Source organism: Raphanus sativus, unplaced genomic scaffold (genome assembly GCF_000801105.2).
Source record: "Raphanus sativus cultivar WK10039 unplaced genomic scaffold, ASM80110v3 Scaffold0058, whole genome shotgun sequence".
In the NCBI taxonomy this organism is placed as follows: Eukaryota; Viridiplantae; Streptophyta; class Magnoliopsida; order Brassicales; family Brassicaceae; genus Raphanus; species Raphanus sativus.
Window position 1 is genome coordinate 66265 of NW_026615381.1, and position 14491 is coordinate 80755.

The window sequence follows — 14491 nt, forward strand, 5'->3', positions numbered from 1 at the left end:
TTTCACAGCAGCGTATTTACCATGGGTGAGTTGTCATTTCTTGACATTTGCAGGTGCTTCTTGGATTCTCTATCCTTGTTGGTGGAGATACCTGGGGGGCGGGGGGATCTTCTGGTGCACATTCTCTATTTTAACTCGACTCCATACACATCTTCGTCCCTCTTTATCCTTAAGTTTTATCCAATATGTGTAGGGAATGATAGCAGGTCACGCTTACTACTTGTGTATCCACGAATGACTGATCGACGGCCCTTAAAAACCCACCCTTTCCTCAAAGCTTTATTTGTTGATGAGCCTGTCGTGGTTTGCTCCTGCGCCTTTTGATGAACTTAATCTTTCCACAAGCCACACAGCACAGTTCATGTATGTTGAGATAATGTTAGAAAGGAGCAAATGATGTACTCTTCTTTCTTTGAGTCTTGATCTTTATACTTGTGGATAATGTGCAAGTTTTATGCCTGACCTTCTTATGTCTCTGCCTTTGTGCATATATATGAACGGAAGTTGAAAGACCAAACGATGAAGGAAACTGCTCTGACAAATCGGTTTAATCACACATATATACAGTCAAACCTTATTAGAATAACATATTTCTTCTTAGAATAACTACGATCTTGAATAAACTCATTGAGAGGTTTTAACGAGGATTCGTTTTTGTGGTGTAAAAGTTTGGGGGTGAAAATATAATAAATTTAAAGTTTGAGGATGGAGATAGTAAAAGGAAAGGAGGTTTTAACGAGGATTCGTTTTTGTGGTGAAAATATAATAAATTTAAAGTTTGAGGATGGAGATAGTAAAAGGAAAGGAGAGAACAGAAAAAAAAAAAAAAAAAAAAAAAGGGACCTGTCAGACAACCGTGCGACCACCCTGGCTAGGTCAAGACCAGACCAGGTAGCGATCCTCTACAGCTCGGATAGTCCGAAAACAATCGTAGCCGTTAATCACACTCAAATCGCACGGCCATTATTCATCAACCAGGGTTAAGGGACTGTCTCCTTAGAAATCAAGGAGGCAAAGGTACTCCCCTATAGAACAGATCCTGTTCAAGTAAGGTCGTGACCACTGATGCTTTCTAGACATATATAAACAATCGAGACGTTATATGTCTCTCCGATGTGGGACTTTTTAGTTCCCAACTTATAACTACTTCCGTGACACGTGTAAGCATTTATTAGAAAATAGTAAATTAAAATTGTTCGCAACAAGTTGATTACGAAAAAGACGCTACTAAATTATTTTAAAATCTAATTTTTAACATTAAAAGGAATATTACAGTGCATCAAACATCGTAACTTTTCCCAAAGATAATGCAATTACAAAAACAACAGAACATAATTAGCAAAATGTAAAAGATCTGTTTTATTCAAACCTTATTAGAATGGCAGGATTTTAACAATAAACAAAATTAAACAGTTTGTTTATTTTCAACCCAACATAACATGAACACTCCAAACAAATGTTAAACCTCTTGTCCTGACCAGATTTTTCAAAGTAGTAGTAACATTAGAGTACTAAAGCTGTAAAAATCATTTATGATCTTGCAATCCAAAAACTCACGCAGATTCCACAACGATTTCTTCTTCTTTAGTCTTTTTTTTTTTGCCCCCAACTGATTCTTTACTCTCTCTTGAAACATCATCAGACTCACCGTGTGATAGACTTCAGACAAAAGCCTACTGGATGGGATGGTATTGAGCTGATACTCTCTTTGGAGGTAGCTTACGCAGAATGAAGAGGACTAGTGCCGATGGAAGTACTTCAACCACCTGTGTTTTTTTTTTCTTCTTCCAATTAGTGGATGCACTAAGAGATAGAGAATTAAAGAAAGGTCTTTAGTTACTTACCATATAGTAGATTAAGTTCAGAACGGGATGATCAAGAACATCCAGCGTTAAATCCCTGTCAAATGCTGATACACCCACCTGAAAGTTTTGCAAGGATTACATAAAAAAAGGAACAATCATCAGCACAACTCAAGATAAGTATTTCAATTTTAGGTGTTCATATCCCAGAGCTTACCACAATGCATCTAATGAGGAAGCAGGTGAAGCATATGGCTGTCACGGATCCAACCTGCAATTGAATAACATTTCCATTACAAAGGCTAATCGATGAGAACTGAGAAGCAACAGATTTGAAGGCAGCGATTGTAAGTGTTTAAAGTTCGGTGAAACTAAGACAAAGATGCATAAATAAGCACAAGGACTACCTCATGGAGCTTCTTCCTTCTTCCTTTTGACTCAATAGGGAACCTTCTTAGCATAATAAACAATCTACATAGCATACGAATGAATACATAAGAAAAGCCATTGAAGAACTTTCAGACACTTTGATTACGAGACAAGTAAAAACACTACCTTCCTCCGTAGAGCAAGAAGCCTAACGCCGCGATGAAAGACACAACTAGAAGAAAAAGTAAAATACACAAATAAAAAATCAATACTGAGTTGAGCAATAACGGGCTTAGCAAACTTGCTTGACCATGCAAAAAACTACCTGACATAAATATCTTTCCAACTAACTCCACAGTGCTGTTATCATTGACCCAGATGCATACCCATATAACAACCTGATAGAGACAAGGATTACAATATCAGACTTAAAAGTCTTTCGATTCACTCAAAATTTATACAAAAAAAAAAGTGAGAACGGTTCAAAGAGATTCTTTGTATCAAAGAAAACTCAGTAACCACAACATACAAAAACGAAAATAAAAATAAAAATATAGAAAACCATAAGAACCTGAGCCAAATATACAGCCACATTGACTGAGATATACGTTATCCGAAGCTTATCCGTTGGTAAGCTTCTTGCCTGCTCATTAGTGTCAACAACATATATATACATATTCAGAGCTTGTGTGGTAAATCAAAAATAAAATCAACGCATGCAAAATAAAAAAAAAGATCCTTTAAAGGTACTTGCCTGGTGATATATCTCTGCCCAGAACAGTACGAGCAGTGTGTAAGCCGAGAAGAAGAGGAGCCCCGGAAGATCCAATAGTATCCAGCAAAGAGCCTGCATTTAACTCAGCAAGAACAATTAGAATACTTTAAAGTGATGCAGCCTTCAAAAATCAAACAAACAAAAAACAAGAGCTACGGTGACAACACAAACTGAGCAGAGGAACAAACACCACACCACGGTCAAAGTCACCAATCAAAGCTTATGCAGAGACTCTCTCTCACCTTGGGATGGACGAGAAACACTTGATGGTGAAATCCAAATAGAACAGCGCGAACTGCACACACACATAGAAAAAGGTTAGTCAGAAACAACATAACACAAAGGAGGTGGAAGGAAAGAAAAACATAGAGGATGATTAGGGATGATGACCTCCATTGACGACAAAGTTCATAAGATGAAAGACCTTCTGAGTGGTCCAGCCATACTCAGGCACTCTCATTTGGATCCTTACCAACTGGACCTGCCATTGCCAACAACAACAATCCAAATCCACACAAAAAGGTCAACAACACATCATCCAATAATAAAGTACATAACTTTCCTCAAACAAACACGATAACATAAGAGGAAAGACATGTCAAGCACGCAAGGATTTGATTTGACCCTAGACACCACCTCAAATCAAGAGCCTAGACAGCAAAAAAAGGTTTGACTTTTATCTTAAAGACGAGGACTTTGAGAGAGAGAGAGAGAGAGGTGAACATACAAGAGCGATGGCGGAGACAAGAGCATAAGCACCAGAGAGAGCGAAGAAGATCCCATCTTGCCACTGAGTTGACTCGTTAACCTCCTCCCACCAATTCGTCATCTCCGTCGCCAAGATTTGTGCCATCATCACCAGGCTCGAATCCGTCATCCTCCTCCTCGTTTATCTGTTATATTCGGTGAGGTACGGTTTGAATCAAATCGAGAAATCCTAATGAGTTCTTTCGAATCCAGACAGACTCCAGAGAGAGGCGAACGAAGGGAAATGGATGAGTTGTTTGAATATCTGTAACCCCAACAGGTCAGATGGCAGAAAGACACAGAGAGAGAGAGAGAGAGAAGGGAAGAAGAAGATAGAAATGAAGATCCAACGGTCGTGAATCATGCGGTCTTTACGACACGGTGTAGGGTGTCTGTAGCGTCTGGCCTTCTCTCACACGTCCTTATGAATGAATATTTTATGATTTTTTCATCACTCAAAAATAAAAGTAATATCAATTTCTTATTTACCCAAACCAAAAAAAAAGACATTTTTAGAAAGAAAAAGAAAGACATTTTTTGTTAGGTTCGGATATTTTACTCCGATCTGAAAATCCGAACTAGAACCGACTTGGAAATGCAAATCTGAAACTGAACCAAAAATTTACAAATACATATTGAATTTAAATTTTTTCTACTCAAAAAACTAGAACCGTCCGAATAGATATGGATAAATTAGATCTGAAAAAAACTATCCAAATAGATACAATCCGATAAGAACTAATTTACTTTTAACTTAAGAATATATGAACATCCAAACTGTAATTTTTTATTCTATTTTCTATATTTTATTTTATGATTTAGTTAAAATATTTTTTATCAACAATTTTTTGTTATTATTTTTATAACACTTTAAAGTAATATGAAGCTTTAAAGTAAAATTTAGAGTTTAAAAATATTTGATTTTAATTATTAATACTTTATTTTAATTTATTTGTAAAAAATTGATCTATATGCCAGATTTTAGTTAAATTTGATGGAATTTGAGTTTTTTTCTTTTTTTCAAATTATAAACATTCAAAACCGTACCAAATCCGATATAGATTTGAAAATTACATATATTTTATAAAATATTTTATTTATATATCCAAATTTGAGAAGATATAATCTGAATCCAAACCAAAATATACAAGTATTTATTAAATCTAAATGTCTAAAATTTAAAGGATCCAGATTTTTATACTTCCGTTTTGGTTTGCTGATCCGGTAGGTTGTTAGTAGAATAGTTTTTATTGTAAAAAGATAAAGGATCCGGATCAAAAAAAACGAACCGAATCTAGAACGTTCATACCTACATTTTCTTACAAAGGAAAAAGGTTATTGATAACATTATAAAATCATCAGAACCAGACAAATCTAGAATTAAGTTACACATCAAAAACACGTGTGTGTTTTACATAATAAACTACGAGAAGGAAAAATAATTCAGGAACAAAGAACTGGTGGTTTAATCAAAAGAGGCTAGACTGAAACATGGAACATGTATGTGTATTTGTACAGAATAATCAAACAAAAATTCAATGATTTAGATTTGACGGTCCATGTGGCCTGCGTCATTTCCACCTCGAATATCATCAAAACCAGACAAATCTTTAGCATTTCCAAAGACAGCAAAGAGATCATTTCTAGCATCTCGCTGTAGTTGAATCTCTTGAGCCATTCAAAACTTTTTTTCATTCTCTTCTTGACCTCTGGATTCTCTGCCGTGCTGCCGTGCACACCAATCTGTGAAGTTTATCAAGTTCCAACGTCATTTGAAACCTTGTATTTAACACTATTCTCCTTCATAAGACACGCAGCTATTTGAATATGTTGAGATCATCCAGTAGCTACGTCAAATCTTCTTTTCGATCCGGGCCCAACTAGAATCCAAGAGGAATCTAAATCGAACTCGGCCCAAAATGTAGAAAACCCAAATAGAACTTGCGCGCCTCATACCAACAAACCAGAATATCTAAAAACTCAAACGTCAAATCTTCTTTTCGATCCGGGCCCAACTAGAATCCAAGAGGAATCTAAATCGAACTCGGCCCAAAATGTAGAAAACCCAAATAGAACTTGCGCGCCTCATACCAACAAACCAGAATATCTAAAAACTCAAACCGAACCCGAAAGAATACTTTCCTTACCTATTATAAACAATGAAAATGTCCTCTTTATTTGTTGAAAAAAGAAAAGAAAATATCTTCTTTATTACAACTTGTTTAATGTTTTCACAAAATAAATTTATTTGAACAAATAAACATGTCTTCTTTATTACAACTTGTTTAATGTTTCGACAAAATAAATTTATCTTAGATTATTTTCCTATTTTAGAATCAACAAGAAAGACAACAATATGGGTCTTCCTTTTGTTACATATAATTAGGGATGTTAATGTGGGTAAAATAACCCAGCCCAGCCCAACCCACAAATAATCCAACCCAGTTTATACTCAACTATTGAAACCCAGAAACATCAAGGTTAAAATTTAGTCTATAAAAATAATCCAAATGTCAATGTGTATAGGTTTACCCATGGGTACCCAAATTACTACTTTATTTGTTTTAAAAAGATCATGTAAAATATTAATATCATTAATGTGAGATATTTTTCCGTTTTGGCGGGAAAATTCGGTTTTCGGTTTTGGTGAGAAAATTTGGTTTTCGTATTTTGGCGGAAAACTCGGTTTTCGGGTTTTGGCGGAAAACTCAGTTTTCTGGTTTTGGCGGGAAAACTCGATTTTCGGATTTTGGCGAGAAAAATCGGTTTTTTGGTTTTGGCGGGAAAACTTGGTTTTCCGGTTTTGACGAAAAAAACTTGGTTCTCCAATTTTGGCCAGAAAAGGTTTTGGCCGAAAAAACTCGTTTTCCAGTTTTGGCGGAAAAAACCCGGATTTCCGATTTTGGATGGAAACCCGGGTTTCCGGTTTGGCGGGAACTCATTTTTCTGGTTTTGGCCAGAAAACCCGGATTTCGGGTTTTGGCGAGAAAACCCAGATTTCCGATTTTGGTGGGAAACTCTGGGTTTCCGATTTTGGCGGGAAACTCCGGGTTTCCGATTTTGGTGGGAAACCCCAGTTTTCTGGTTTTGGCGGGAAACCCCGGTTTTTTCGGTTTTGGTGGAAAAACTCGATTTTTGATTTTGGCGGAAAATTCGGTTTTCCGATTTTGGCTGGAAACCCGGGTTTCCGGTTTTGGCGGGAATTCGTTTTTCTGGTTTTGGCCAGAAAACCCGGATTTTGGGTTTTGGCGATAAAACCCAAATTTCCGATTTTGGTGGGAAACTCTGGGTTTCCGATTTTGGGCGGGAAACTTTGGGTTTCCGGGTTTCCGATTTTGGTGGGAAACCCCAGTTTTCTGGTTTTGGCGGGAAACCCCGGTTTTTCGGTTTTGGTGGAAAAACTCGATTTTTGGATTTTGGCGGAAAATTCGGTTTTCCGGTTTTGGCGGGAAAACCCGGATTTCGTGTTTTGGCGGAAAAATCCGGGTTTTCAATTTGGCGGAAAACTTGATTTTTTGGTTTTGGCGGGAAAACTTGATTTTCCGTTTTTGGCGGGAAAACTCGGTTTTAGCGGAAAACTCAGTTTTCTGGTTTTGGCGGGAAAACTCGATTTTCAGATTTTTGTTGAAAAACATGTGTTTTAATTTTGTCGGATTTTTTTTTTGACAGAAAAAGTTTTTTGAAAATTTTCTTATTTAATTAAAATAGTGGAAAATATAATCATATATCAAAACCCTTGGGTACCCATTACCCTTTTGTTCACTCTAAGGCAGTTTTGAATTTTTTATTACAGAATAGGGCAGTTATTGCTCCTTAGACACTTTCTTCTAACTTATTCATCTTTTCTAACTAAAGTGTAATTTAGATACAATTAAATGGGCTCACTCATTATTCCATCTTCTTCTCTATTTTTTTTTGGAAACATGAAACAATGGTCTAACCATATAATAAAAAGAACAGTGGCGTGGAGAAGGCTTCGTTATCTCGATTCATCTTCAAACCATAATTGACGTGAAAGAACAGTCCGAGAGCTCCGTTGTCGGCTATCTCAAATTACAGCTCAATTAATTCGGTGTTAGAGTAAAGTTGTTTCCTCCTCTCTGTAGTCGCAGATCGAGAAGAGCATCATCGGATTTGGTCGCAGATGGAAGAGAAAGCTTCTCAGGAACAACAATGGTGAACTTTACATTATTTGCACATCTGGTCTTCCAATTTTTGTTTATTCTCCAATTTATCTCAAACTTCCAATTTGTTCAAATTTATCCACAATTTGACCTGCATTTTTAATTGTGCAGTCCAAACCATGAATTTTTTTTTTATTTTTACAACATTTGGTCCATGCCATTTTGTTTTGTTTTGTTTCTGCCATATATGTTTCTGATTTTCAAATAAATTATTTTTATTTGGTCCATACTTCCAAAAACATCTTAAAATGAATAAATCAAGGTAATGAGATGATAAATATCTTAAATTCATTTCTTGTGTACGTTGTTTTTAATAATATTTGTATAAATATCATATGCACATGACATTAGGTACACAAAATTTATTTATCCACGTGTACAAAATAATTCATATGTACACTAGTGTACGCGGCGCATGTACACAATGTAAAAAAAAATATTAAAGCTATATATTGTATTTTTGTTATAAACCATAATCTTTAATGTATATATGTACACTAACATATGTACACAAATTTACAACATGTTGGACATCTAACATGTATCACAAACATATGTGTACATGTAAATATCTAAAATTATAATATTTATATTGTACACGTTAGTCCAGTGATGTACACATGTACACTACCATATTGTTGTACACATGTACACTATCATATTGTTGTCCACATGTACACTATCATATCATATTGTTGTACACATATATGCCACCAACCTTTAATATTGTAAATTTTAACTAACATAAGTACACTAACATATGTACGCAACTTTACAACATGTTGGAAATCTAACATGTATCACAAACATATGTGTACATGTAAATATCTGAAAATATAATATTTATATTGTACACTTTAGTCCAGTGATGTACACATATACACTACCATATTGTTGTGCACATGTGCACTACCATATTGTTGTACACATATATTGGTTCATTTTGAATGTTATACGTGTATATGTCAAAAACGTACACAAAATAACATGTGTACATTAAATAAAGTGTACACCAACATCAGAGATGCACCTCACATTGTGTACACAGCCAAGTCGTATAGCAGTATATATGTGTACATGTAACTACATGTAGTTTGATATTTTTTTAATAAGTAACCACCAGTACTCTCTTTCTTATGTGTATAATTTATTCACATATATTGGTTCATTCTGAATGTACACGTTTATATGTCAAAAGCGTACACAAAATAACATGTGTACATTAAATAAGGTGTACACCAACATCAGAGATGCACCTTCACAGATTTTAAAAGATAGATCGAGTGATGGAGAAAAAGATTTCATAAAAAAAAATTGAGAAAAGAAATTTAAGAATCAGATTTAAATTTTTCCAAAAAAAAAATAGAGAATAAAAGAGGAAGAAGACAGAAGAGAAAAAGAGGGAAGAGAAAAAGAAAAAAAAAATAATGAGAGAGAAGATATGGGTCCACTAATAGTCATTTGATTTCAACTAATAAACGTAATGAGAACACAAGAAAGTTAAGAAAAAGTGTTTGAGGAGCATAAACTGCTCTATTCTGTAATAAAAAACTTGAAATTGTCCCATGGTGTAATTGTTTGTTATGAATATAGCTTTTAAAATTTATACCCATAATTGACCCATTTAATTTTGGATGGGTAAAAACCCAACCCAATATTAGTGGGTTTGAGTAAACCCATGGGCAATCACCCATGTTAACATCCCTACATATAATCATATTCATGCATCATGAATAATTTTGTTACAAAGTATCGAAAATGACTGGTTTATTGAAAATGTTCACAAGACAGCTTTGTTTTTACATTATATTTTTTTGCCTTGTTGAAGAATCAAACAAGAAATACAACAATATGGGTCTTCCTTTTTGTTTCATGCATCATCATATTTTGGTTTCATGCATCATCTTATTTGTATTTTATTTTCATGCATCATTGTCTCTTGATTGGGCTACATTCTTGAAAATGAAGTTCTTGTACCAAGAAGCTGATAGTCGCGGAGTTCTCTCTAGAGTATTAAAATCAACGTGGTACATACCGAACCTTATGGTATAACCGTATATCCACTCGAAGTTGTCCAGTAAAGACCAGGTGAAGTATCCTCTTACATCTGCTCCCTTCCTGTTATCACCATCAGCTTTCAGGGTTTTAGAATCACGACATATACGAGGTGTGAGCTGAAGCATTATTACCTCATTGCTCTTTTGAGTGCATCTAAGTAGCTACTCATAAACTTTACTCTTCGGTGATCGTTTAACAACACTCCTGTATTGTTCTCCCCAAAACCTACAATAGTGTTTAAATACAAGATTACAAACTTCTTCCAAAACTACACAAACTCAAACATACAGTCTAGGGCACATGCTTACCATTTTCTGTAACGTACAATGGAATGTTTCTGTACCGCTCTGTTGCATACATCAACATCTCTTCCATTCCTTGAGGATAAACATTAAACCAGTTCACTCCGGTCTGCATCATTAGCACACAAAACACCTCAAAAATGTTTCTTAAAATAAGTTTTATTTTTGAATTGGTTGGTCTACATACCGGTTCTCCTAAAGGTAAACCGTCATTAAGAGCATTTGAATAGACAAAACCTTCAGCTCTCGAGCCTCCTTGGCCCGGTTCACATGCGGTATGCAGACAATCTTTAGCGTATCTGCTTGTGTACTGATTAATCCCAATGAAGTCTAAACCCTTGTTTGAGCTTTTAAGATCATCCTTTGTAAATTCAGGAAGATTTTCTCCAAGAATATCTCTCATTTCTCGTGGATATCTTCCAAACACAATCGGGTCCAAGAACCTGCATTTTCACACTCTTTCAATATTAAAAGTCCGGTGTTTTGGTTTGAGTTGGGAATTAGAATCTTTTAAACCGAACCGGCTTACCAAGTCAAGTAGAAAGCTTGAGCTCTCTCAGCAGCTAATCTATCTGCTAAAGAATCACTAACCGGTTCAAACCAGATCGTGTTCATAACAATACCAATCTTTCCTCTTTGTTCTTCCTATATTAACCAAACCAACTCTGAGTTAACAAAACCGTTCTTGAAATTTCCAGTACGGTTATGACTTATGATCTTGATTCACCTGAAATTTGGTCCGGTATAAATTGACTGCGGCTAGATGTGACCGGATAATGTTGTGAGCAGCAACAAGTGGCTCTATGTCGGAACCGCCACGTGTACAGTTTGCGAAAATCTTGGAACAACGCGATGGTGGGTAAGTCCCTTTCCGGTAACCCAAAACCACTTGAACGTTTGGTTCGTTGAAAGTAGACCAGAATTTAACTCTGTTCCCAAAGTGTCGGAAGCAAATCTCTGCATAGTGTTCGAAATCTTCCCTGCAAAATAATTTAGTTGTCCTTAAATAATGTTATAATGTTTTCATTGTATCAGTTTAGGTTTCTACGCCAACGCCTAACATGCGTCGCGTATATATATTAGGATGTCTCACAACGGTTTTTGGAGATTTTTGACAATATATAAATATGTGATACTTCTCAGTTATCAGAGTTTTTTTTTTATTATAGGCTACTAGACTTTTAAGTTAACTTTGGGCGTGAATTAAATTCAATAATTATATATTACCGGATTTGGGGACTGAGCCAACTTTTGTATCTAAGCTCGAGTTCTTGAGGAATGTCATAATGTGTCAAAGTGACAAACGGCTCCATCCCTGAGAACGGTTTTGAGCTAAGTTTGGTCTTGAGACATTATCTCGAGAAAATATATCAGTTATTACCTCTTTTCAGTATAGCATTGATCATTCTGTTGTAATGATCAATACCTTCCATGTTCACATCTCCTAGCCTTCCCTCTGCAAATACAAAAAGGGTTCTGAAAAGAAAAGAATTCAAAGAGAGACAGAAATCAAGAAAAAAAAGAACTTTACTTGGAAGAATCCGAGCCCATGATAAAGAAAATCGATAGCTATTAACTCCAAGGTCTGTTGGGATTGTGAAAGCCTATGTCCAACTCTATTTATCCGATTAGTACGATATTGTCCACTTTGGGCCTTAATAGCAAGCCCGCATGGATTTACTTTTGGTTTCCATCCCAAAAGGCCTCGTACTATTAGAGTTGGACATCTCTTTATATATTAGATATTATTTCTCTAATTCTCCAATGTGGGACTTAGTTTGTTATCTCACATTCTCCCCCTCAAACTAAGGATCACATTCATCTCGTGTCCCACAATTGACTTTCAGGATCTTCTGACTTGATCTCTGCCACATACACCTCTCATTCCTAACTCATAGGATATACCATTCATCACTCGAAGAGTATTTAGGTCTCTTTGCAGATTTTCTCGTCAACCGCTCTGATACAAATTGTTGGGATTGTGAAAGCCTATGTCCAACTCTATTTATCCGATTAGAACGATATTGTCCACTTTGGGCCTTAATAGCAAGCCCGCATGGATTTACTTTTGGTTTCCATCCCAAAAAGCCTCGTACTATTAGAGTTAGACATCTCTTTATATATTAGATATTATTTCTCTAATTCTCCAATGTGGGACTTAGTTTGTTATCTCACAAGGTCGTGCATCAGATCCAAATCTTCCTGTTGAAATAACAAGTCACAACTCTGTCTTTCTAGTCACTTGCTTAGAGATTTGTTACCGGATATCGATGGTAATGATCAACAGCGACTTTCCCATGGGTTCCATCTGCAATTTTCCCTATGCAAATGACATATCAAGTAAATGAAGATATACATGTTTCTTATGGTGACTTGAGCAACAAGGATGACAACAAAACCCTATAAATTTGAATTTTTTTTGTCCTTTCTAACCTTAGATTACTATTTACAAAGGGTTTCCTGAGATGTTACCAGGGATGCTTGTGAAGACGTCCCAATTGCTTAGGGTTTTGCCGTCGGTTAAGTAAGCTCCTTCATACTGATAATACCATAGGTGCACATGTTAAAAAGTGAAAATTGTTTTACTGAGAATTGAAGTAAAAGATGAAGAAAAGATGTAAAAACCTGGTAAGCAGAAGAAGCAGTGCCAAAGAGAAATTCTTTTGGGAAACTGAAATTTTCTTGGGTGTTAATCTCTCTCAGTGAGATATGATCTTCATACCATACTGTTGATGATGAGGAGGAGACCAAGGTTATGATGAAGCAGAAGATCCACAGTGGACACACAGAGATGTACATTTGATAATTTGGTCTCCAATGATTCAGAAACTATAGATATTTTCTTCTTGTTCAAGAGTAAGTGTTATATAAAGAGGAAAATGAGTGGCTTTGTCACTCATAGGTTGATAATGATGTCTGACCAATTCAGCTACAGCTGATCTGAAGATAAAAAAATCCTGACGGATGAAAACTGGCAATAGTATGCAAGATTTGATGGACCAACCAAATGATTTGTTTTGTTATTGGGAATGATTAATCTTATTAAATTTCACACTATGCTTGGGTCACTTTATAAAGAAATGGACTCAAGATTTCCAGGACCGACAACGATATTTTTTAAATTAGTAGGGGCAACAATGCACGTATATCACAAATGATCGGTACATCATTGTAGCCATTGTTGTCGCCAATGAAAGGACGCTTCACACTTGGTACATCACTGTAGCCATTGTTGTCTTCAATAAAATGAACAACCAAACCGTTTATAATTTGTGGAATTCCATTGATTTTTCTTCATTATATTAATAAACTAAAAATAAAATAAATAATCAGAGCTTCATCGACAATAATATAATATCATACTACAAGAGTGGCTTAATAATAACAAGTAGTAGCAAAATACACTTTGAAAGTAGAGGCAATACTCAAAACGCTAAGACGTTCACTAGTGAATGATAAAATGACAACAGAGAAAACGCTAAACCGCTTGAAACACAACAAACCGATTCCTTTTTTTTTTTGGTTTCCAGCAGAAGTCAATACCCGAACCTCTTTACCCTTTTCTTTCTCAAGCCTCTTTTTTGGCCCGCCCGCAAACAAACGCGCAATGAAAGCAAACGCAAAAGGTGCGTTCTTGACTTCCTTTTGGAAAATCTTTTCTTTTTTGGAAAATCTTTAAAAACAAGAAATAAATATTACCATGAAGGTTGACCAAAAAAAAAAATTACCATGAAGAAACTCCTAAACCTTCCTCCTCTTTCACTTCTACACAAACACAAACCAAACAATATGTTATTCTCGTGGAATAGATCAAGAAGATGTGATTATTCGAATAAAAAATATAGAGAAAATTGTTTACCTGAAAGGAAACTTCAATCAGGCCCCTTCACATGCCAAGGCAGCTTTGATCCGCTCAACAGTGCATTTAATCAGACTGTTGACTGTAGCCACCGAGCCTAGAGAGAGCTTAGCGGTTGGAACAGAGTCGACAAGAATCTGAAACGCTACGGTGAGTAGCGAACCGCCATTACTTGCGGTGGATGTAACCACTTCGAGGTTATTTCCATCTACTCCTCCTTCAGCTCCTGCACTAGCATTTACTCTTGAAGAGCCATCAGGTAATACAGCGAACCCGGATGGCAATAAAGCGACATAATCTGGATCCCCGCCGCTTAGGACAACATTCATAGCCATTATGTCTACTGGTGCGTATATCACATATGATCCTGATGCGTCCGTACAGCTTTCTTGTAA

General features: G+C 35.9%; 3 protein-coding genes and 1 non-coding gene across 5 annotated transcripts; all 4 read right to left on the bottom strand.

The window, feature by feature from the left end:
* Positions 1–840: 840 nt before the first annotated feature.
* Positions 841–1057, bottom strand: LOC130500913 (small nucleolar RNA U3). The gene has a single exon (XR_008939411.1). It is a non-coding gene; the product is annotated as a small nucleolar RNA U3 (small nucleolar RNA).
* Positions 1058–1335: 278 nt separating this feature from the next.
* Positions 1336–4099, bottom strand: LOC108851686 (tobamovirus multiplication protein 1). Its single transcript, XM_018625149.2, has 11 exons — positions 3674–4099; positions 3337–3427; positions 3189–3241; positions 2926–3018; positions 2743–2814; positions 2497–2569; positions 2358–2403; positions 2210–2273; positions 2020–2073; positions 1845–1922; positions 1336–1766 (listed from the first exon to the last, which is right to left on the bottom strand). Exons 1-11 carry the CDS (start codon positions 3821–3823, stop codon positions 1674–1676), a joined length of 867 nt encoding a protein of 288 aa, XP_018480651.1. The 5' UTR covers positions 3824–4099; the 3' UTR covers positions 1336–1673.
* A 5528-nt stretch (positions 4100–9627) lies between these two features.
* Positions 9628–13138, bottom strand: LOC108849656 (beta-glucosidase 47). 2 transcript variants are annotated; one of them, XM_018623246.2, is made up of 13 exons: positions 12863–13138; positions 12710–12776; positions 12499–12557; positions 12420–12439; positions 11769–11824; positions 11619–11693; positions 11465–11552; positions 10965–11217; positions 10767–10882; positions 10425–10680; positions 10244–10346; positions 10067–10160; positions 9628–9995 (listed from the first exon to the last, which is right to left on the bottom strand). In XM_018623246.2, exons 1-13 carry the CDS (start codon positions 13034–13036, stop codon positions 9800–9802), a joined length of 1557 nt encoding a protein of 518 aa, XP_018478748.1. In that variant the 5' UTR covers positions 13037–13138; the 3' UTR covers positions 9628–9799. The 2 variants fall into 2 exon arrangements, with proteins under 2 accessions (XP_018478748.1, XP_018478747.1); XM_018623245.2 differs by lacking the exons at positions 11769–11824; positions 12420–12439; positions 12499–12557 and having other exon boundaries at positions 12863–13135.
* A 416-nt stretch (positions 13139–13554) lies between these two features.
* LOC130500912 (homeobox-leucine zipper protein MERISTEM L1-like) lies at positions 13555–14491 on the bottom strand (the record flags this gene model as incomplete). Its single annotated transcript, XM_056995835.1, is given in 2 exon segments — positions 13555–14002; positions 14097–14491. A coding segment is annotated over 1 exon segment (378 nt), but the record flags the coding sequence as incomplete, so codon positions are not given.